This window comes from Alternaria incomplexa, assembly GCF_024043165.1.
Source record: "Alternaria incomplexa strain BMP 0042 chromosome Unknown scaffold_7, whole genome shotgun sequence".
Taxonomy (NCBI): Eukaryota; Fungi; Ascomycota; class Dothideomycetes; order Pleosporales; family Pleosporaceae; genus Alternaria; species Alternaria incomplexa.
In genome coordinates, this window is record NW_026249856.1 from 1298 (window position 1) to 24832 (window position 23535).

General features: G+C 53.7%; 6 protein-coding genes across 6 annotated transcripts; 5 read left to right on the top strand and 1 right to left on the bottom strand.

The window, feature by feature from the left end:
- Positions 1–340: 340 nt before the first annotated feature.
- On the bottom strand, positions 341–1353 carry J4E90_005182 (uncharacterized protein; the record flags this gene model as incomplete). Its single annotated transcript, XM_051434738.1, has 2 exons — positions 341–1174; positions 1228–1353. The coding sequence occupies 2 exons, from the start codon at positions 1351–1353 to the stop codon at positions 341–343; spliced, it is 960 nt and encodes a 319-aa protein (XP_051290762.1).
- Positions 1354–3763: 2410 nt separating this feature from the next.
- Positions 3764–4744, top strand: J4E90_005183 (uncharacterized protein; the record flags this gene model as incomplete). The annotated part of the gene is made up of 4 exons (XM_051434739.1): positions 3764–3768; positions 3822–4340; positions 4546–4636; positions 4700–4744. The coding sequence occupies 4 exons, from the start codon at positions 3764–3766 to the stop codon at positions 4742–4744; spliced, it is 660 nt and encodes a 219-aa protein (XP_051290763.1).
- Positions 4745–8256: 3512 nt separating this feature from the next.
- On the top strand, positions 8257–8861 carry J4E90_005184 (uncharacterized protein; the record flags this gene model as incomplete). Its single annotated transcript, XM_051434740.1, has 2 exons — positions 8257–8526; positions 8613–8861. The coding sequence occupies 2 exons, from the start codon at positions 8257–8259 to the stop codon at positions 8859–8861; spliced, it is 519 nt and encodes a 172-aa protein (XP_051290764.1).
- A 7915-nt stretch (positions 8862–16776) lies between these two features.
- On the top strand, positions 16777–17394 carry J4E90_005185 (uncharacterized protein; the record flags this gene model as incomplete). The annotated part of the gene is made up of 1 exon (XM_051434741.1): positions 16777–17394. The coding sequence occupies one exon, from the start codon at positions 16777–16779 to the stop codon at positions 17392–17394; it is 618 nt and encodes a 205-aa protein (XP_051290765.1).
- Positions 17395–20141: 2747 nt separating this feature from the next.
- Positions 20142–21260, top strand: J4E90_005186 (uncharacterized protein; the record flags this gene model as incomplete). Its single annotated transcript, XM_051434742.1, has 2 exons — positions 20142–20658; positions 20713–21260. The coding sequence occupies 2 exons, from the start codon at positions 20142–20144 to the stop codon at positions 21258–21260; spliced, it is 1065 nt and encodes a 354-aa protein (XP_051290766.1).
- Positions 21261–21801: 541 nt separating this feature from the next.
- J4E90_005187 (uncharacterized protein) lies at positions 21802–23308 on the top strand (the record flags this gene model as incomplete). The annotated part of the gene is made up of 2 exons (XM_051434743.1): positions 21802–21810; positions 21968–23308. The coding sequence occupies 2 exons, from the start codon at positions 21802–21804 to the stop codon at positions 23306–23308; spliced, it is 1350 nt and encodes a 449-aa protein (XP_051290767.1).
- Between the last annotated feature and the right edge of the window lie 227 nt (positions 23309–23535).

The following is a 23535-nucleotide window of genomic DNA, read 5'->3' on the forward strand; positions in this document are numbered from 1 at the left end:
ATCTACCGTGTAGAACAATGGCAAAAACTCTTCAAAAAGTGAAGCGCCCAGATACCCGTTGATGCTATGCGCCAAGACCAAAATTCCAAATGCTGAACGCCTGAGTAAAGATCCGAAACAAAACGTGTCTCATATGCCATGCAAACCATACCGCTCTTGACATATACCACCGAGGACGTTAAGACAGTAATATGAAGAAAAGGGTTGATTGAATAGCGAATTAACGAAAGTAGAGAAGAGGAGAAAGAGTCATTTGCCAATGCCATAACCGCGTTCCATGTCTAATGCCACGACCCAGGAAGTGATCTAACGAGTACAGGAATGCAAAGATAATGGACATTTATTTCCTATCGTCGTTGAGGAGGCTAGCGATGGGCATGTTGTCCCTGGGCGCAGAGCTCCACGTACCAGCCCTTGGGCGGCCAGAGGAAGGGACAGGCATGGGCAGAACGTAAGGCATGCGCTCTGGGGCTGAAACGGCGCTAATGTTCATGGGGTTCATCGGGCTGTAGTGCTTGGCTGGCTCGCTGTGGGCAGGCGAGATATAGCTCGGGAAGGGAGAGGGCTTGAACATGGGGTTGTGCATGATGCTACCATCGGGCGAGGCATCGGGAGTAGGAGGGCGGACAGCGTTGGAACCGTTGCGCCAGATCTCCTCGAGCTGGGCGGGGGAAACATCCGCACCGTAGTCGGCAGCGACGGTAGCCCAGAACTGTTGGCGGCGCGCTTCGTAGATGGAGCGGAGACGGTCAGTGTCAACTATCTTGGGCTGGTGGGCCACTTCGGTGTTGATACGGAGACCGTTGTAAGGCTCCGGGGATCCACGGGGAGTAAGGGTGCGGGGCTTAGGCAGGAGGATCTTGTGCTGGGAGCGACCGGGAGAGGTGGTGATGGAGTTGGCGCGGACATGGGGACTGCCAGTGTAGCTCATGGGTGAGCTGTGGCGGGAAGATTGAGAGTAGGCATCCTGATCCATGGCCATGGAGTAGACCGGAGCAGTACCGGAAGAGCTGCAAGAAGCGTTGGAAGAGACCGAGTTGTTGCGCTTGCGGCGGTGGCTACCGTGCGAAAGCTGGTGGTAGTGCAGGCGGCATGCAAGCTCGGTCTTCTTGAGGTGAGCAGCAATGTGCTTGTAAGGCATCTTTTGCATGCGGGTCTGAAGAAGGTAGTTCTCCTACATAGTGTAAGCATATGGTGGATGGTGATGAGTGCAACTGGTCGACATACCTCTTCTTCGGACCAAGACCTGTTACCACCGGCTGACATCTTCCGAGCGCGGAGGCTGGAAGGGTCAGGGGACTGAGAGTTCATCTCAGGAAGAGGGGAGAGAATCTGGGGCTGGTGGTGAAGCATGTTGTAATCGTCGTGTTGCTGAGCTGATAGTATGTTGATGATGATGTTGCTGATTGGAGTACTTGGCGTAGAAGAAGTCGTTGATTCGTGTCCACTAGGGATGTCTGTTCGTCGTGATCGAGGCTGGCTCTGAAAAGAAAGTATTACACGGTGTGTCGGTAAAAAAGTAATTGCTCAGCAATGTTGGTAAAGTTGATTAAGTGAATGTAGTGCAGCCCAAACCAGTGGGAAGTAAAAGAGAGTATTACAAGGCTGCTAAAAAACAAAAGACAGATGCCGATTGAACAGATGCGGTTGAAGCCTCGAAACTTGGGGCACTCGGGCAGTTATAGAGTTTGGACAGAGGTCAAGAAACGGGTCGGTCAGTGGTCACAGACCAGGTCGATTAGCAGTGGCAGTTTCTGAGATTGGCAACGTTTTCAAACCGTCGCTTCTGCAACTCGATTCCTGATCGGCATCATGGGGCAAAGACGGTGTTCGCAGCCAAAATGTTTAGAAGAACCTTGACACGAGACATGTTAAGCCGGAAGTGGAACGGACATGAAGACGCATACGAAATCGCTGCCTGGGGCTCTGAAGATCTAGAGCGGGATGCATAAGGTCCTCAGCCTCATCGGGACCCACGGGGGCAGTTTCAAAACCGCGCGCGTCGGACTTGGTGCAGTTTTGACGGAGCGCGAGGTTTGACAATGTTTGGAAAGCTGGAAACAAGCAGCGACCAGTGCCGAAGCGACGGCGGGCGCTAACGCAGAACGTGCTGTGACAGGCTGCGGGGGGGACTGTGCGCCGGCGGTCGCCCATTGCAGAGACAAACAACATTGGCAACGAGCTTTGAAGCTCTTCTCAACGACGATGCCTCAGACACTTTGCTACGAATCTGCTCCATGTGAATAGGGCCGAGCAGGCGGTGAGTGGAGATGATTCGCAACACACAAGAGTGCAGATGACGACGCTGTGAGACAGGCGAAACGAGTACGTTCGGATGGGTCGTGTTCCGCCTACAGCATCAACACGTCAGGCAACTCGTAAGGCCGAAGCGCTTGGCAGGCCATGTGTGCTGCTATAGGTCGTAAGTGGTAAGGCTGTGGCAGAGCGGTTCTGATCAAACGCTTGTGGCTTGTAGTGATACTGGCGCTGCGTCAGGCGGCTGGAGAAAGAGCTTGGCTTGAATGCGGAGCGGAGCCTGGGTTGAAAAGGCATCCAGGCCCACGGCGAGCAAAGTACTCAGGACGGTCCGGCAGCAGCATATCGATTACCTCACTCCTCTTCCCCGCGCCCAGCGGTGTTGCTGATGAGCGCAAGAGGTCCTTGTTTGGTACCATCGTTGCAAGCCGCTGCTGCAGTGGCCGTGTGGAGAAGACAGGGATGGCTCGCACTCGGCGACGACTGAGGCCGGGCTAAATAGCAGCACAATCTCTGTGGTGGTGAGGGCGCCATTGGCGGTCAAGCGGCCGGTCGTGAGATAGATTGTCGAGCAGAGCAGCCGTCTGACGTGGTCGTGTTTGTGCGACTCTCGCCATGGCGGCTTCCCGCTGTGTTGTTGACCGATGATGAGGTTGGAAGGCACGAGCACCACTCGAGGAAAGACCGGCTGGTCCATGCACGCTGCCCCGCTCCAGCTGCCAGCAACTCCGTCACCACTACGGCACGCCATCTGGCCTGGTAGCGACTCCACGGTGTCCTGATCTGGAGTCACTCTACTCGACCCGGCATGGGAATCGCCATGACACTCATGACAACATGCGCTTGTCGCTCCCACTACTCCGCCAGCGCCGTGGCTGTCTGTATACACAGTCATCATGTCGCGACACCCGATCGGGGGCGCTCCGCATCACTCGCATGAGCTGGACACGCATGGAGCAGTCACGCGCTGCGCACTCTACCTCCGCTGCCCTCTAAGCACTCATCGCGCTGTCCCCGTAACCTCAAAGCCACCTGTTCATCAGAGCCGGGCCCTAGAGCCTGTTACCCCGCTTCTTGTCTGCAGCGCGTCCCCGCGTATCTATACCTCGACCACCACCTCCAATTCACTAGCGGGCAAGTACTAGTACTTGCCCTCCCCATCTTGGGCGCCGACCCCCGCTAGCATTCGGCCACTTAACCTCACAGCGTCGCCCTCGTCCTCCACCATGATGCCTATGCCATCCTCCCATTCGCCCGTCTGCTGCCAACCTGACCCTCTTTGTATCCCTTGTACTTGATCAGCGCTCGCACCGACAGGCCATCTGCTTCCTTGGATATCATGATGATCTACTGCCTCCAGTCTGGCCGTCGTACCCTCTGAAAGTGGTCCTGAAGCTGTACTATACGAGCATGACACTACACTCTATAGGCGCATCCTGCTCTCCCCAGTGAAGCTGTCTCGTGCTGCCGCCTGCCTGGCTTAGGTCTTATCGCCCCGTCTGCCGCCATGTCGTGAGTCTTTCCACTATATCCGTCTCGTCTTGTCCCCATGCTGCGACTCTGAGATACTCCCCCTACTCGACTCGGTACCTTGCCGCGCGCGCTGACGTTGTGGCCCCCGACAGCTCCTCGCCCTCCACCAAGCGTAGCCTGAAACCGTCGCCCATTGCAGCGAACCCCCAACCGAGCGTTCAGTACTCTGGACCGCCAGAGCTGCCCAGTCTACAGCCAGCGGCGTCATTCACCACGGCGAATCCAGAGGCTCACACTGGCGCTCAACCGCCACTGCCATCTCCTACGAGCCGAAAGCGCAAGTCTGTGACCCTCGGACAGTCCCAGGAACAAATGGCAGGTACTGCAGATAGTGCAGAGGCGCAAGCGAGTAGTGCTGTGTTGCCACCAACGGCTGATGTCGATGCTGCACAGGAGCCCAAGACCAAGAAGAGTCGGACAAACACGCCTTGGACGCCAGCTGAGGAATTGAGATTGAAACAAATGAGAGATGCTGGAAATAGCTGGAGCGAGATCGCAAAGGTGAGGAGAGCGCTTGCCGGATCAGACAACTGCCGTGTTCCCGGAGAACAGTTAGCTGACTTGGCCTTTGGTAGACGTTCCCGCAGCGGACAGAAGGGAGTGTAAAGAAACATTGGTACAAGGTGGGCATGCGACCAGTACTGTTCCACTGCGGACCCTCTAACTGACCTTCAAGGACATGCACTATGCCGAGTTCGCTGAGGACGAAGTGAGTTAGAGGCTATATCTCCGTTCCTTTGAAAGTGTGCTGATGAGTAAGAAGAGCGCCGCGCTGCTTGCCGCCATCAAAGAATACGATGCCAACAAATGGAAGGTCATCGGTCAGAAGGTTGGCAAGCCTGCAAAAGTATGTCTTGATCGACTCCGAACGTAGTCTTCGTGTGCATGAGCTTGTACTGACGTGCACCAGGCATGCGAGCAGTACGCAAAGGAGAATTTTGGCGGCAAGTACTGAACGACACTTATGATCACAGTCTGCATCTTTCCGGAATTAGTGCGGTGGGGCCCGCTTATGATACCAGCTTTCCTATCTTGATCGAGCATCGCATGCGCAAAAGTGCTGTGGGCATCCGTTCGTCCTTCTTGGTGTTTCCGGACGTGGTTCTCGGCAGCGGAGTACACAAGGCATTAGTCGCCTTCTCTTTCCAAAAGATGCTTAGCAGTTTTCGGCAACGCTGACCAATGTTATTGCGTTTCTCCGCGGTCATCCTTTCGCTTCGGGATTTGGTTGTAGTCCTGAGGGAGCTTCCATCCTGGATATAATGTCGAATGTCTTTACTTAGCAATAGTCGGCAATGTATCCATGCCATAACGGATTGTCGCATGTGGGGAGCATCTCAAAGTCTGCCTGTCGAAGCGGCGATTGGCCGATCTTGCTTGTGTTATCGTTTCACGTCAACGAACAGTTGGGAGAGTTGGTTTCGGTAGCCTGCAGCGGTTCGTTGAATGTTTCAACCCCTCGCCACACCACACCTCAACGTTCCGCCTCACCTACTGCCGCACGCAGATCGGCAGAATCCGCCTGGCTATTTGTAGCACACATAGACGACGCGCCTTTGCCGTCAGTGTAGCAATCATGGCGCAGAGGAAGATCGCTGTTTTCTTTTTCGTGCGATCAACGGTGTCGTTGGGGCGATCTGAGTTGCGACGCCCACGTGTAACGGCATGAGTTACCCAGAGTCCCAGACGAACGCTCCGGCTATGCTACCGAACCATATCAACGGGCGCGCGATGTGGTCGCGACGCGCTTGCAAGAAGCCGTGCCGTAACGTCGACAGTAGATTGCGCGTCGGGGGACTTGGTCGCCCACAATGCGCCGCAACGCGCTTCTACTCACCGTGTACATGCGCTGCACGCGCTCCGCTCACGACGCAGGCCAGATGACATGGCGGCGTGGCCGCGGTGAAGGGCGCGGTCTGTTGGACGGAGCGTGGTGAGGGCTGCATCGTGCAGTTCCGCGAGCCTATAGTTCGCAATGGCGTGCATCAGCCTAAATGGATAATGCGCCGTTGGTCGAGTACTTGAAGATTGGCAGACTATCGCTAGGCCTGAAAGTCGTACATGGCGACGGCGGTGAGGTCATAGCGAGGGCTGCAGATGCAGGGAGATCCCAGCCTCCAGCCGGGGAGCGCGTCTGTCGTGAAGTCGTCACGTGAGAGAGGCTGGTGGTGAGGGCGCGCCAGGAGGATGCGGTTGCCTCTTCGGCGAGCGCATCCGTCGTGGCGCACATAGGGCGACCGTGTAGGCAGCGGCACGACGCCCTGGACTCGCGATGCCTCATCTCGCCCATGCAGTCGAGAGATGACCTGTATGCGAGGCTTGCGGGCCAGAAGATCGCGGCCGGCTGCGATTCGACGTCGACGCTAAAATCGGGAACTCGCTACTCAGGCGAGCCCGCTGTCGTCCTCGCTTGCTCCTTCTCCCCACAACGCCTCACGCATTCGCCCTCCTCAAACACCTGGCTGTTGTCTCAGGTATACTCTCGCGCAGTGCCCATCTCTAATTGCCACCAGCACTCCGTACACCCGCTGCGTCTGCAGCAGGCCGAAGTGCGTCATCCAATGCGGGCGTCGGGATATTTCTGTGGCTGGTAGATCCCAACTCATGGGGGGTGACGAAGCGCATATAGGGCAGGGTCTGACTCTATACCTTGAAACGGCCCACGCATGAGCCAATCTGAGGCCGTCATGCCTATGCGTTAGAGAACCATGACCGAGAGCCCTGCCATCGCTCGGTCCCACTGCTTACAGGCGGGTGCTACGGCTGCGTAAATGCCGGCATCGACAGCTGTCCTGCCCTGATCCGAGTACCGCTTCTTCGCCAGCAGCATCATGCTTCATGGGGCCCTGAGCCCGGGTAAGGCTCTTCCAGGCATGAAGTGCCGTCGACTGAGGCACCGGGCGTGTATGCCATTGAGATGCCATGAAAAAATGCCATCATTGTCACAGCACCCCTCTGCCAGGCCGTTTGGAAGCACTCGCCTCCGAGCATGACCCGAGCACCTCTCCCGCGCTCCTGGCTCCGTGTCTGGTAGACTGCGTCTCATCAATCTGGCAGACGGCGCTCGCTCGTGGCGCTGCCTCTTCGGGGAATCGCCTCGAGCCCCTGCCGTCTTGCTAGCCGGTTCAGAACGTCTTCAATGCACATCTCCTGGCCACCACGCTGCGCCAGGATCCCTCCTGCAGCGCCTGCAACGGCGTTGGAGATCTTTCTGGCGGCATTCTAGAAATAAACGACGATGGCATGGACCGCGCACGCCCCGGGCCCCACCGACCCTCGCAAGCCGGGCACAGTACCTCATGCCCATCTCATTTTGCATCAGCAGCCACTCACGACCCACGTCTGCGAGCATTGTACTCGTCCAGATCGCATGCCGGGGGCCCCCTCCTTGTCATTGATCACCGCATTATGCTTGACGTAGAATCAGTTCCTGGGCCTTCCCTACTAAGCTCATTTGGTGCTCCTCAGGAACAGAGCGTCTCGTGGGGACGACCCATTGCTGTACATGCTTGGATCCTGTGTCCGTGTGGCAATCGCACAAGACGGACCGGGCTTTTGAAGGGACCTACTGCCCGAGATTTCTCATGCCTTCTCCCATCAGGCAGGAATCTTATATTCCACGAGCATCCCCAGCCATACGTACTTTTCGTTTGTTCCCTACAAGGCTACAACCTATATTCGACAACCCAGACGCTTAACACACGCGATAAGACCTCGACCGATGGCGCGTTCCCCTAGGCCTTTCTTGCTCCAACATTTGTCAATATAACAAAATTCGAAATACCCAAACGCGTGCGATACAGCCATCGCAACTCCGAACACCAACTCAAACCAGGCATCCTTTTTCTGGCTCAGGTCTCACTGCGGCGGCCTGCCAGAGCAACCTAGCTCTGGTAGTCTCCATGCGTGATCGCAACACTGGCGAGTCCCTATCGAGGCCCTTTCCTCGACTACAGCGTACCAGGCGATGCCGGGGAAGAACATCACATACCGACCTCAAACGTCGAACATCAAAATGTCCTCCATTCCCATACCGGATTGCCTCCGGGATACCACCCTCACTCCTTCCTGCAGCCACACCAGTCTCAAACGCTGCAACATGCCGGCGCCGGCCACCACCCTACCTACACGGACATCGACACACATTCATTACATCAACCCCATCTTTTGCGCCATCACTCCATGTCGCAACACTCGCCATCTTCCTACAACGTGGGCTACCCACCGCCGCCCCAGCAGACCGCCGGACGCAAGCGCAGCCACCAGGACGACTTGCAGCACGAACTGCCTCCGAGCTTAGAGCAGCAGCTCAATCCCTACGCACAAGCAACGGGAAGCGTCTCACTACAACACGCGACCCAGGGTTACTCCCTTCAACAGTATCCGCCGCCCGCTCCACAGTCCTCTTTACCTCCCACACATCACCACCATCTGCCAAATACTCATCGCAGTAAGAGACATCACCCGATGGAGGGCCAACCTCCCTCTCCCGCTCAACACCATGGTCCTCCTAGCGTAGTAGGTCAAGAAGGGATGCCCCCACCAGCGCAACGACCCCGCGGCCCAAAGCTCAAGTTCACGCCCGAGGACGACCAGCTACTCGTCGACCTCAAAGAGAAGAAAAACCTCACCTGGAAGCAAATCGCCGACTTCTTCCCTGGCCGCAGTTCTGGCACACTCCAAGTGCGGTATTGCACGAAGCTCAAAGCAAAGACCACAGTCTGGACGGATGATATGGTAAGTCGCAACCCTAGTCATGAAACGCGCGACGTCGTACATCGCATCCACAATCTCCGACATGCTAACCATAACCGGCAATACAGGTGGTAAAGCTTCGCAACGCCATGCAGGAGTACGAGAACGACCGATGGCGCATCATTTCCTCGAAGGTTGGCAGTGGCTTCTCGCCCGCCGCGTGCAAGGACAAGGCCGAGGCACTTGAGGCTGTGGAGTTGGCTGCGCAGGAAGAGGAGGAGGAAGAATCACAACATCGACAACATCAACACCAGGGTGCCTACTCCTCGTCTCAGATGGCAGCTGGTCCCAGCGATCCCGGCGCAAGTTACCAATGACTGGCCGACTCTAACTGCGATGGGCTGGCTGGCCAGTTCGAGGGCTTGCGTGCATGGTGAGAACAAAAATATGAACAGCAAGCATGCGCGTAGGCGGAAGGGAGGCAGTGTTGCGGGGTTTGTGCTGGACACAAACCTGCCTCTCTGTGGTCGATTTCGGCATTTGCAATACTCTTCTGGGGCACACACCAGCCTCCTAATCACTAAACACATTTCCTTTACGACGTACCACGATTTGGGCCAACGGTATACCCTTCCTCTTCCAATACACACTCCTTTACAAATTACCTGCATACTTTGGATACTACGAACGATTATTCCTTCGACGCGCGACACATTCCAAGCGAGTCCAGCATTGCGGTGGCGTTGGGAAAGAGACGGCTCGGGCTGGTATCACATCCTCCAGGGAGCTGTTGGGAGTTTGAGTTGATATGGACGGCATTGAGAAAGAGTCGGCCAGCGTTCCGGATACACAACAAGGGTGTAGGGAGTGAAAGAGAAGGAAACGATACCCAGGCAGAGTCGGAAGGGGCGCATTCTCATTGGTCTTTGTTTTACTCGTCACTAAATCTTTTCCTTTGTACATCACTGGCGGTATCGTCATATGCTTTTGCTTATTTACATCCACGCATTGCATCTATTCTCTTCTATACATAATCGTTGCTTCTTCTCGCGCGACACAACCTTGCCAGACATCTCCTTCACATTCTGCATGTCTTACTAGACTACGGTCTTCGAGCCAACAACTGCATCTTGCGCTTGGTTCTCAGAATACCCATTTGTAATCTGTGGCTCACATTCATCTCCTACGTCCACCTCTCAAGGCATGACACCCGTCATTTAATGTCAAATACCCATACCCGGGTCTTCCATCGCAACTTCGATACGCGATTTGCGATCGCATGTAAATCATAACCCGCACTTGATATCAATAATTTGGAATGCTATTATGCGCATCATGTTCGCTGATGACCGTGTGTCAATGCCGGGGTTGTGGCTTGTGTCTCAACCACAACTATGGGTTTCAGATCAAGCAGTTTGAGATGCGCATCTGAGACGAATATGGCCGCGAAGATGAGATCAGATGCTTAAGCTTCATGTTACATGTCGATAGAATCATGAGATCTGGATGCGCATGGCATGATGCTTTACAGGTGGTGGTGGTGGTGGTGGTGTCATCGGAGTTGCGGCCGGTCGCGGATGCAATAAGTCAAACTTATGCTGGTACAGTACTTCCATCATGCGAGTGAGAGCTACAACTACAAGCTTGAAAGAAAGCAATTCCAAATTATTGCGCTGACACTCATTTCGCAACCTGATCAGAGTGTATTCAAGCAAGCAGTACATCCCTATCCAAACGCGATGCCTCAAGACCCAGCTCAATGCCTAGTCCACAGCCAACACCACTACGTCCCCAACTACCGTTTTCCAAATACTTTCATCCCTTCCCCACGCCGCTTCCCAACCGTCTCGAACTAATGACACCAAGGCATTATCACCCATTACCAAGATACACATGAGCCCTTGCCAACCGATCATACTTTCGATATTAAGAAAGCGCGGGCTGACCATGCCGCATGCGGGAAGGGGACAAACCTTGTTCATAATATCCGGGTTAGTGATATAGTACGTTGTTCCCGCACACACCTCGCTACTGTTGCGCCAAATGGCGTCCTTTGGTCAAAGTAGGATATGCAGAGCGGATGCGGGCGCGGGAGGCGAAGAAGGCGCGGTTGTTTGTTTAGGATAGTGAATTGCGACGCGAACTGGACGTTGGTCACACCGGTTGATAGACAAACCACCTATAGCACCCTATAACAACGTGCGCCTAGCTTCGCGACTATTGCCTACTAGTCTACGGAGCAGAAGAAGAAAAAAGTCTTCAAGTTGGGCGTTCACGATATGCGCTGGTTTGCATCCGACTCGTCCAAATCCCGAGCCAGTAGTGACCGTTTGTGCAGCACGATCCGACAAACCCTGTCGTAAGATTCCCTCTTGAGCACCCAGCTCGTCGTTTACTGGCCCGTACCAAGACGACCCTGGTCCTTAGCAGCCAGCTCGGGTGTGGCCACACGCACGCAACGAGCATGCCGCGGCAGGCATATGCTGGATTGGGGTTGAACCGGGGCGAGAGGGAGGTTTTGCTGACCCTGTGCAGGACGATCTCTTACCAAAGACATCCACCCGATGGGCTGATGATGATGATTATGATGATGAAGCTTTTCCGACGTGACCACTGCCATGGGCGCAGGCACACATGTCTCTCGCTTACACTTTCCATGGACCCTGACCGTGCAATCCCTTGCCTGTTGCGCCTATACCGCACCCCCCATGATTGTGGATGCTCTCTTTTTGCTCATCAGCTGTGCCGTAGCAGTAGCGATCTCCTTCTTACGTGTACTCCGCTTTATTTCGGGAGCTAGCAACTGTTGATCTAACCGACGAACGCAGAGGGTGGAGGTCACGAACGGAATACGCCGAAGGCGAAAGCGGAAGAGAAGCATCAGTGATCGACACGCCGCTGCAGTGGATATTGGGAAGCCTCACGTTGTGCCTTTTTGCTGGTAACGGCATCCTCGTCGGCCATGTGGCTGTGGCAAGACAGCCGTTTCATGTTTAGATGTTGAGGTGGCGATTGCTATGTTTACCATTTAATGATGGATAACGAAGTAACTGCGAGGCGGAAAGCGGAGATCGTGTACTCGTGATCGACGAGGACCTGTGCTACCGAGAGACATCGCTTAGAGATGCATCGCGGGTGTAGGCTTCATCGGGATGTGGGGAGAACTACAGAGTCACGGCAGGTACTCCGGAGTAGGTGGAGGCCGTTGGGTGAATGCCCAATTTGGCAATGACTTCGCTTATCCGCGGCCATCGATCTCATGAAAGCTGAATTCGCTAGTCATGCTCATCGTGCAGAGAGGCGTCTCAACAGATCGAGGGCACTGACGCGTGAGGCGTAGGTGTACTTGCTGATGTGGGGAGGCTTACTGAGCCCAACGCTGCTATACACATATGGTCCGCATCCTTTCCTTCGAAGACTATTGAAGACTACGTCATCCTCATCGTAACCTGCTTCTCGCGATACTTGAGCTGTCAATGAACTTGTGTTTCAATAATTCAAAGATTCACCGAGGTTTACCCATAAGTGATGCCTGACCGGTCACCTCCAAGCGTCAATGTATGCATCGCACCACCGCGGCGGCGATTGACAACAAGGGCTTGCTAGCTCGGTGCCTTGCTGCGCGATGCTGCACCGGCGCTGTGAACACCTGCATGTGCGCAGTACCCTGTCAATCGGTGAAGGAATATATCGAACGGGCGCGAGTAATACTCCGGCGCAGTGAGCGTTGTACCGTGCCGTCGCCGCATCCCGCCTTTTCGGTGCACTGTCAGAGAGGCAAGAGGCAACAATCCAGGAGCCCGGTAGATGGTCGGCCGGTTTCGAAGCAACCGGCTTTTCTTGCTGCTTCTGTGTGTTGCATACGATCTTGTGCGCCGCACAGCTGTCAAGTGTTGATGACGCGCCAAAAGCTGTAGCCCACAACATAGCGCGATGCGTGTGCCAGCTCCGCCGCCAACGGCCCGCAAATCTATTGGACGAATGTGAAAAATAGAAAGTGGAGTCGTAGCCAATAGTGTCGCCGAAAGTTGCTTCTTTTCGGGTCGCCCGTGAGGCGAGGTACATAGGCTATATGCGGAGCTGATATAGCTCCGCTTCCCACAACGGCAGAGCATGGTATCTGCGCAAACGCTTGGAAAATTTCGCAAGACCCGTGGAAGATGCCGTTCGTATCTTTGTACGTAAGCGAGCGCGGATGTTGTTAAAGTTCCGCAAGATAATCGTGAAGGTGGGATCACATGATCAAGGCTATCGTGAGTGTAACTACCATCATAATATGACACTTTGAGGCGCCTTTTACTAACATCATCCGCGATCTCATTACCTTAAAATTGCGGGCGACTGTCTTTTCGATGTTTTAACTGCCGTCAGTAACCCAATGTTTTTCACCTTTAGCGTTGCTCGCGTATGCGTAATGACAGTGAATTCTCAAGGGCACGGCGACAGAGATAGCTTCTTGACCAGTGGATGTAGCATTGTTACTTCGTGCATGAGGCGTGTCGTCGCTGGTTTTACCCGATACGTGATCTAGATCACAGCATGGTTTGGCTGCCCCGGTGACGCTGAGTGACAACGAAGGGTTACAGTCTGGCGGGTGTCGACGCCGCATACATGGAGGTCGGTTGGAACAAGTCGTGACAGTCTCGCTTATACATGTTTTGAACAGATAGCTCGAAGATTTCTAGGTAGGATCCATGAGTACCAGAGAGGACAGAAGCTAGACCGGCGCCTCAGGACGATTTGCTGCTTGTCGCTGCGAAAAGGGGCAGCATCGCGTTCTCTCCTGAGTCTTCCAAAGTCCAGGCCAAAAAAGCGAGTACCGAAGCAAATCCAGGTTTTCGTTAAGGCGAACCACTTCGCCAGCCAAGGACATCTCACTGCCACACCCTCACCCGGAGAAGCTCGCGGCTGGTCATCAAGGGCGCGTGGGTACGATGTAAGGGTCCACGCTGACTGGCTTCAGGATTATCGAATGCGCGTACTAGCAGACAGCGGCGTCGTGGCAGTGACGTGACGCTATTCGAGGGTACCCACCTACACTGCAGCAGCGCCGTGCCAGCAGTCAAGCCGCGGAGACCCTCACTCAGCGTCTCTTGTTCCTTATGGCACATCCGACGGCAATGAAGGCCACCACTGAGCAAACGCGCGTCCGGATTGACCGAGACATCACTCACCGGAGGCAAGCTGCGGGACTGATCTGGTAGCGAGCGATCCAACACACTCGCCATCCAGTTCAAGCCTGGTCGATAGTGGCCCAACGCTGACGATAGCACAATCACGATGCGCTGTCATATATTATTCGCCGCGCAATAAGACAGCGGCTATAGCCAGGTGGACATTGCCGTGCACGCGCTGTTGGCTGAGAGACTTAGTGATGGGGTGTTATTGGCAACGCTCGCTTCCCGTGCCAGAGTCCCAACGGTGTTGGGCTTGCGATGAATCTCCCGAGTTGATCGGCACTGTTGTGCATGTTGTTCTTGATGCGCTTCTTACAGCGTAGACTTCGGTTCCGGGGACAGCAGTGAGAGCCTCTTCATCCTTCAGGGCATCGATCATGCTGACAAAACTTGGCCTCGTTTAACATCCTCTTGCTCGACTTGGTTGCGCCCCTTCTTCCTTCTCTTCGCGGTCCAGCGTTGGCTGGTGCAATCGCTACCAAGAATATTCAGCCGGCTGATGGCTGCCAGAGTGGTTCAAGCGGCCCCACTGCGATCCGCGCCTCTGGTGGTATAGCCATGGTGTCGACGTACGGCTGGTGGTCGGCGCCGGTAGGCGAATAGAATCTGGCATGCCTGCTGTTAGTATAACCCGCCATTGCCGTGATGCAACTGAACACCAGTTCAGATCGGCGTTTACTGCTCACTCCAGGCGCAAGTTCAACTCCGTCTAGTTAGATACATCTCCAACTTCTTTGCTCTTTTGTTTCGGTATACGGAGTAACTCAGCAGGACATGTGCGAGACTTCGATGTCCAGTGTTCAGCTTTTGCCATAAATTATCATGGGCCGACCTCGATGCCTGAGACATCAGGCCAAACGATGGCGCGTTTCAGGAGCGGTGCCGCCGGCCGATGCTGCCACCGGAGTAAGCACCCGCATCGCCTCGCCCTCTGCCTAGATACCGTGTACCTTCGAGTCGCATAGTTCACCTATTTAACAAATGTCTAGGTGCATAGTGCTGCTTTGTGCAAAGCTTTGAGAAGAAGTTTTCGAGATGTCATGTGATGTTTTGTCTTTCAAAATCTCCAGCTTGATCCGAGTCATCTCCGGACAATGTCCGTGCTTTGCATGACGTAAGGGCGGACATCCCCAGCCACTTTCTTCCATAATCACGTTGAGGAGCTTTCTTTATACGTGCGCTTGCATTTGACTACAGTCCTCGGTGTTGCTATGGTCTCCTCCACCCATTGAGTATATCCACAACATTCTCCAAAACTGATTGCTGGTCTGTTCCTTGGCCAGCGGACCGATCATCGTGATTTCCAGATCAATGTCCAATCTCTAGGGACATGTCGTGACCCCAGAGGACATGATTACGTACGTAAGGGAATCAGCGGCTGGCTACAGTTGACTTGCCATCTCGAATCGGTAAGCCTGAATCTCAATATAGCCATCGCAAACAGCCAGCAGTATCCGTATATTTTTCACGGCTTCATCTTATCTCATCGCAACACCTCGCTAGCTTCCTGAACTTGGCATTTTTGCCGAAGAACCGATCTCTTGAATATGCTTCAAAGCCTCATGTTCACCATCGAGTCAACTGATCTCATCGCTACCTCTACTCCTAAAACTCCTCATCTAGCTACAAATTTCGTCTCTCTGTATCTCCATTTCACTACTAGGTAAATGCCATAGCAATCTCAGCATCCGCTCAACTTCCCTTCACCAATGTCACCAACACGATGTTTCTCCTTCTTAAGCTATGCGGCAAGGGTAAATGGGATGGGCCACGAAGGCAAGAAGGCATTGCTCAGGCAGTTGCCAACAGGAAAGCAGTCGTTTGGCAGTCGCGCTCGACTTTTGCGACGTTAGGCGCAATGCTGAGCCGGTGAGTCTGATGGAAGGAGTGACTGCGCATCACCAGCGCGTACACTACCGGCATCGAGTATGATCAGCGCGGTGCAATAGCGGATAGAAGAAGACAGGAAGAGGCGGTCGGTCATTACCTGCGGGGTTCGTGAGGATACAAACTGTAAAGGTTGCTGGACCCACTGCGCTGCTCCAATCATTGCGATGCCATATCAAGACCCTTATCTTGTGACCTTATCTCTCGGCGCATTTCTACCACCTTCTATAGCCGAACATCCTCACAAAACACATATCCTGGCACACAACGAGTCTGAAGGGAAAAAACGATACCCAAAATCCGCATTCAAGGCCGTCACCGACCGCACGCGATGGACCATCAGCATCACCAGCCGATATGGCCTTTAGTGGAAGGCGCTTTCGATTACACGATGAACCTGGCAAGCGAGCTCTGGACGATGATCTGGAGACCAGCCGAGCAGCCGCGTACGCAGCCAATGAGCGCGGTGGCTGCACAGAGCTCACAGATTGAGGTCGCGAGAGTGGGTAGTCGTCCGCGCACGAAGAGGTCCGGAGATATCGCGAAAGCTTGCGCAGCTGCGCAGAGAGAAGTTGAGCGATGATGAATTCATGCAAACACGCATGGAGAAAAATACATCTTTGGTAACGTGGAGCACCTATCAGACCAGGTGAGAAGCTAATGCGAATATCAGCGAAGATTTGGCGTTACTGCTACCGACACGTCAACGACCAGAGCTGACTAAGGATAACCGGGAGCTGAAGGTGAGTGACCATGTAGTTTAGAGCGGTTGATGACCGATGCACTAATCACCTTGCCAATATTAAGGTCACCGAAGTCGACGTCCCATGCGAGTGCAGACTGGATAGCCCAGCCAGGCGCAAAGGGCACTTGCGCACAATGAGGATTTGGACGGCGACCTTCATTGTCATGTCTGGAGCCCGGATGCCATAGCACTGGATGTGTATATATTCGAGAGAGGAGATTGGCTGTGCAACAGAAAACATTACTCCTCTTGTCGAGTAGAACCAATGTATGCCGAGTTGCTCGACCTTTTCGCTGTATCTACGGCAGAACTGCGCAAGAACCGTGGTTCAAGAACTATGCGGCGACAGTATATGTGACTCTTCGCTTCGGCGCGCACAACCATCTCCCACAACCATCTCCCACAACCATCTCCTTCAACAAAGTCGCCCGACGTTGCAGCATACGCGCAGTTCATCGTGCGGAATCAACCGCTACCCCCACAATGTCTGATCAAGACCGATATGATGCCTTGACCGGCGCCCGGCAAAAGTCAATCATGGTTTCCGGCTTCGCCAACTGGAATGCATTCACACAAGCGACCGGCCAACTCCTCGCAGCCATCAACGCCACAGAGAAAAAGTACACTGCAGCACACCCAAAATCGACACACGAGATTTCCAGGATCAAGGATCTTCAGGCACGAATTCGCGAAAACAAGAACGACGCCCTCCAAAGCGTACGTAACGAAGCCGACTTCCCGCCAACACTACTCCAAGCTCATCGCTTTGCTGCGTACTACAATTCCCCGGAAGCGTTTCTGCATAGAAACAAGAACTTATGTGGATTTAAAGAACGCGCTACGGACAGCAAGAAGAACCTCGCTTCAGCACTAAAGCTGGGTATACGCATGAAGGAATTCGACGTTGCTGTAGTGGAGAAGTTCCCGAAGTTGTGCGAGGAGTATCGAGTCCTCAATGCCCGTTTGAGTGGCCAGTCGCAAGAAGAAGCCCGGCCTAAAGAGTCTGGCATGCTTGAGGAGCACCCCATTCCTCTTTGCGCAAAGAAGATATCTCTCAAGGACAAATATTTACAGCGTCATCGTCACGATCGCGCGATTTGAGATGCGCTCGGCGCAATTTGCCATTTCGCGACGCGAATCTTTGGATTGGGTCCACCACTGGGCAGCACTACACAGCCGAGCTTTAACAGACTACGCGGTGGTCTATAATTTGGGTCCAGGCTGATATATTTCGGAATCCCCGAAGAGTTTGACTACAACGACGTGCAGTAGTCCTTATTTATCTCGAAATCCAAGTCTCCGAACCGTCTATTTCCTGCACCGTGACTAGCGACTCGGCATGGCAGCTATGTGCTTGCGCATAGAGTTCATTCTTCCCATTCTGCTATTAATCTTGTGACTGATGCTCCAGAGTCCTCGAAGGTAGTGGCTCGGCTAGTCGAACCTCCTCGACACCCTGGATAATAGCCATTAGCCGCGCTCGCCCTTGTTCAAGAGTCCAAGAGCTCGGAACATGATTGGGGTCAAGTCCGCGGAACAGATATTCGAGCTGATGATCTACAAGAATGGTTGGTCAGCTTCGTACTTGTCGATAGCCCACGCCACAGCTTGTACTTACCCCCCATATTGTCAATACATTCCAAAGTCTCGGGAAAACCACGAATGGGCTCATTTGTTTTCGGATTGTGGATAGATAGCAGAATCGTATGTCGGTCGGCTTGAGCATTATAGGCTGTCGCGTGTGTGTTGTGCTCCCTATCAAGTTCTAGTACGACAATAAAGCATAGCGTTATGCGCACTCACCTCGCTTTTCTGACCAACAAATCTTTGTACACAATAGACAGTGTGCGACTTTCGGCATCCATAGAAGCTCGAAGAAGCAACACATTGTCGTGGAGACCTACAACCGTCCTTTCGAGGGAGACAAGGCGTTGCTGTATGTTCTTGATATCGATGCGGACAGTAGCGGACTCCATAGCAGCAGTCAAAGGGACGATGGAAATGGCATGCAGCTGACCGACTGTAGAGTGTAGCTGCGACTCGAGAAAGGCGAGCTCAGCTCGTCTGTTGCGCATGTTGAAGTTGGTATTCAAGATCAGATGATGTTGAAGAGACCCTTCAGTGGATGTTTGGTCGACGTGAGGTAACGATTGTGAGGGGATCGAGAGCTTGAACCAACCAAGAGCCACCACGAGGGAGAGCGCGCAATACTGAATATTCTGGAAAGCCCGCGAATATCCTTTCGCAGATGCACAGACTTTGCGACTTGCTGTTAAAGACTGGTGAGCCCCTCGGTTAATAAAGACCACTTCGAATTCGCACAACCATCGCATACATGAACATACCACTGCCATCATGGAGACCCCCTACGATATCGCGTTGCAGCTTGAGACAACTGCAGCCCAACTCCGCAGCTTCTCAAACCTCCCAGAGGCTCAACGCGAGGGAGCCATCAAGGCAGCTTTCCAAAATCTTCGGGTGCAAGTCTTGGAATTAGACGAAAGGGTACATCGACTGGATGTCAAATACATCGCTCTCAACAAACAGGTTCAGGCACAGTAAGTGATGTCAGAGGATTCAGACTAGAGGACGACATATTGATGAGTACGTGTTAGTATCTGGAACACCACGATGCGCCGTTATCACAGTACATACAAATATCCGGACATGAGAATGGGTCACATGCGCAACATCAAAACAAATGAGCCCATCATCGACTTCCCATTGCAAGCAAAAGACTTCGGCAGTCTGGATTGTATGTATTCCCCCGCATTGAACATGCTGTCACGCTAACCAATGTTGACGTAGCCTCTGAGTGTGACCGTATCGCAATCGCGTTAGGGAGGCCGGAAATGTTAGGCGGAGTGGGAGAAAGACAGCAAACAGTCATCCATTTGGTCGGACTCGATATTGCCGCCGTATACCACTGGGACTAGTCAGGATATATATAATAAGCTGTAACGGTTTTGTAGACGTTCGGTAGAGTGCTGTGGTGTGGGAGACGAGGATGGTTCGGGGGTACGCGTGGTGGCATTGTGCATCATAGTGACAGATCAATAATGTTGTTGGGATCTAGAGAGTACGTCGACGTGTAATTCACAGGACGTGGGTCAATTGGAATCCTCCGAAGAAGCAAATGGCTGATACGGATTTCTGGAAGGTGAGATGAGACTTGCCGGCAAGAGGGTGGTCGGATGAGAGTCAGCCGCATCGCTGACGTAATTAGCGTATTTTACGCGTCATTTCCAGCCCGCCTCGCGCATGCTTGCGCCTCGGTTCTCAATACTACGGGCAGACCTCGCAAAATCCATTCTAACACTGTACGGTTGCGACGTTCAGCTTAATGGTACAACACCTGTTGCAACACCCCTCAACCGCTGATGAGATTTCCATGATTTCCGGGCGCTGATTAACGCGCGCCTGGAATGGGCGCGTTGAGCTTCCCGAGGTCACGCGTCACCGACGCGGCGCATTTCCCACAGATCACGTACGGCCGATAGTCATGACCTGAGTCCTTGTTCAGATATCCTCGACTTACAGGTCTCCTACTTCCAGAGAAACGAGATGTGAGCCACCTTGCAAACACACATCGCGCACTCACTACTGTTACCATGGTTATGCATCGATGCGTTCCAAGGTTTCCACCTCAGACGCCTCCGGCAGATTAGCGTTGCAATGTACCCAACGATTCTAGCGTAGAGATCAGAGTCATTGCAATTTGATCAATGCGATGTGGGCGGATACATCAAGCTCATATGAGTCATCTCAAACAATGTAAGGCGTCCACTCAGTATACCTAGGTACATTGCTCAAAGGCTTCATTATGCATCAACGGCATACCCAACACCATGACGAGCGACGCATCTTCTACAGCGGAAAGCAGTTTCCATACCAAGGAAATGGCGACTGCGCTCGGAGAGATCAACCCCAACCCGCCTCGAAAGCCCCAGACTTCATCATCTACCAAATCGAAGGCGACATCAGCACTTCGAGCGAAGCAAGAGATGCGCAAGTTCCGCGGGACGTCCACCCCCGATCCGACGCTTGAGATCGACATGGACGAGTTCACATCCTTCACACAGTACCTGCGATCGTCGAAACGTGTTCTAGCCCTCGTGGGTGCTGGGTTGTCGGTCGCTTCGGGGCTTTCGACCTTTCGCGGCGATGATAGAAGATGGAGAGGTATAGAGCCTCAAGAGCTTTCGAATATCGAGGCCCTGGCGCAAGACCCGGTGAAGGTATGGTGGTTCTTCAGCGATCGGATGAAGCGCGCGCAAGAGGCAAAGCCAAACCGGGGGCACATCGCGCTTGCGAAACTCGCAAAGGAAAAGAGTGGATTCTTCGCAATCAATCAGAACATCGATGGTAAGCAGGCTTTCAAGGCTAGAGGCCGGAACAATGTCCACTAACAATACCTAGGTCTATGTCAACGAGCGGGCATACCGGACGAGCAGGTCGCGCAAGTGCACGGCACCCTGTTCGAGATGAAATGCAGCAAGCACGCCTCAGACTCTACCGAACGTTGCGACTACAATACGCCCGTCTCCTATCCTGCCACCGAGGCGCTCACGATCACATCCGACATCAGCGACGCGTCCGTCCCTCTGCCTCCTCTCGATCATACCCAGCTCCCTCATTGCCCCCGGTGCGACAGCCTCATGCGACCGAGCGTTGTACTCTTCGGCGAAAGTTTACCGAGCAACCTCACCGAGGCTATACACACTTTCGTCTGTTCTGAACCTCTCGACCTGTTGCTAGTAATCGGTACGAGTGGCGTCGTCCTTCCGGCGGCGATGTATATACCCAAGGCTCGGAACGCTGGTGCGAGGGTCGCATATTTCAATATAGAAGAGTATCATGACGAGCCTGGATGCGTTTGGGCGGGCGACTGGATGTTCAAAGGTGATGCCGCGGTTATGGTCCCTGAGCTTCTAAAAGGGATCGTGGGAAATGTCGGAAGTGTGTGATAAGGAGTAAATTGCCAATGCAATTCTAGGTGAGACAGGGTCGACTAATATAAGGTCTCACTTGGAGAGGCTAGGTTGCTGAACAACGAATTGAACGTGGCAACTCATACATGGAAAAAGATTGAACAGGCCCGGAGCCTACATCAACGTCAGGTCTCCTACTTTGTATTAGCTTGCAGACCTTTTCAACTTTTCCCCAGGTTGGCATGACACCGTGGCTGTTAATCTCACTTGGGGGTGGATATTGTGTTTGTTTGCTACTGGCGCACGTGCCATGTGCGACTGCCTACTTGGGCCACGCAGCTCTCCTGCTCTTACTTCGCGACGACGTCACTCGGGTACCTACCTGATTTCGTTTTGCACTCACTCCCGTCTTCCACTTTCGCGCCCCTGCAATGTGGAAGTAACCCCAAACGCCAATCGAACAGACGTACCTGAACGATCCTTTCGACGAAGCAGACAGTGCAGGCGTGCTCTACTGCGATTGCGACTGCTTCAACACTCTCCGCAGTTCTGAAAGCATTCAAGAAGGCTTTGTGCGATGTCGTCAGTGCAGCAGACAGCGCAGCGCGCCTGGACGCTACCGCCGGCGGTATCAAACATCACCAATCCCCTCGCGGTCGCTCTGGCTTTGTACCCTATACAAGAAGTAAGGCATACGTCCGTGAGCCTCTCAATCTATGCGCCTTACTAATTCTGATCTGCAGGCCCTAGTCCCGCTCCTGGTACCGGAGAGACTCGTCACTCTTACCCAGCTCTGCCAAACTGTTCATGGCCACCTTCGCATGGACGATGCGAGCGCAAAAGCCAATCTTCTTTCCAAGACACTGTGCTCCGGATTCGGTTCGTTCGTCAGGATGTCTACTCATTGCCCCTGTCCAGCGAAGACATTCCACCCTGTGATGGTTTGCCAGAGAGGTGGATTTGGAGCAGAGTCACACCCGTGTGTGGGATGTGGTGTTAACACTTGCGACGAGTGCCGCATCCATGTTTTCTACAACTTCATGACAGACGATTCTGGGCTCGATCAGCGTCGATGGTGGGCAGGCTACTACTTCCTCAACCCCACGGCTGTTGCAGTATATCCACCTAAGAACTCCGATGGCAGCGCCTGGCATCTACCTGTCAAGGAGATGCTACCTCGCCATGACCAGGGCCGCGTGCACATTCCCCTAGATATCGGTGCTCTAGGCGATCCCGAGCCGATTGAGCCGATTCTCGATCTGAATTTGGGCACCCACCAGTTCATCAGTCCCCGTGGGCGTACACAATTCCCCTACTCTGGCAATAACATCGTCTCATTTCTCAATCTGACTGTCAACAAGCGCAAAGACCTCGCATGCCCTTCCTGTTATCTGGAACGCCAGAATCAAGGTGTGGCGCCTTGTTCCTGCACCCTACGGAAGCGCTTCCTAGACCGATGGTTGTGTATGCACTGCTACATCGAGGAGGTAAACGTTGATGACAAGCTACGCTGCCATGTTGTAAAAGCAAGCGAGGTCGGACAAGGCCACATCCATGTGTGTAGCTGCGGAACGGAGTTCACACCAGACATCATGCCAAAAGTCATGTGCAACTGGTGCAAAGGCGAGATCACAGAGCTCGAGCAGGGCACCGAGGATGATGCCACCAGTGAGAACGCCGAATATAACAGCGAAGAAGAAGAAGAGGAACTCGAGAACGGAGATGACGAGGAGGACCATTCGGCGGCTGACTTTGCGGGTCTACCTCTAGACGAGTTTGGCTACGCTGAGAACCGCGACGGGTCTCTTTCGGTGTACGTGAACGGCGAGTGCATCCGCGGAGAACGTTTGGGACGAGCTATGATCCGCCAGTGGAAGAGAATCCAGGGTGAGCACGTTGAATGTACTTGCTGTATCTGCGACGAGAAGGACTCTATGCATGCTCACGCGGGGGACGTTTCAGAGGACGAGGACGAGGACGAAGGCGAGGACGAAGATGGCGACGATGACGATGACGATGATCTACCAGATCTGGAAGACGTCGAGTCAGCTGCTGGCTTCGAAGATCCATGGGGACTGGACTAAGAGTCCTGAGTCTACTGCACGCTTGTCCATGTAGAATCACGCAGGGCACCACCGGTGAATGCGTGAACTTAGTCCCGTTCGGCAAGATACATACCAACCTTGGAAGATGATCGCCATATGCGATGTACATTTGCTTGTTGCGTCTAGTTGTAGGAATTCCCCGTGACCGCTCTTCCTCGGGAGAAGTCTCTAGCCTACCTAGGTATTTACACACATAGCAGCAGATC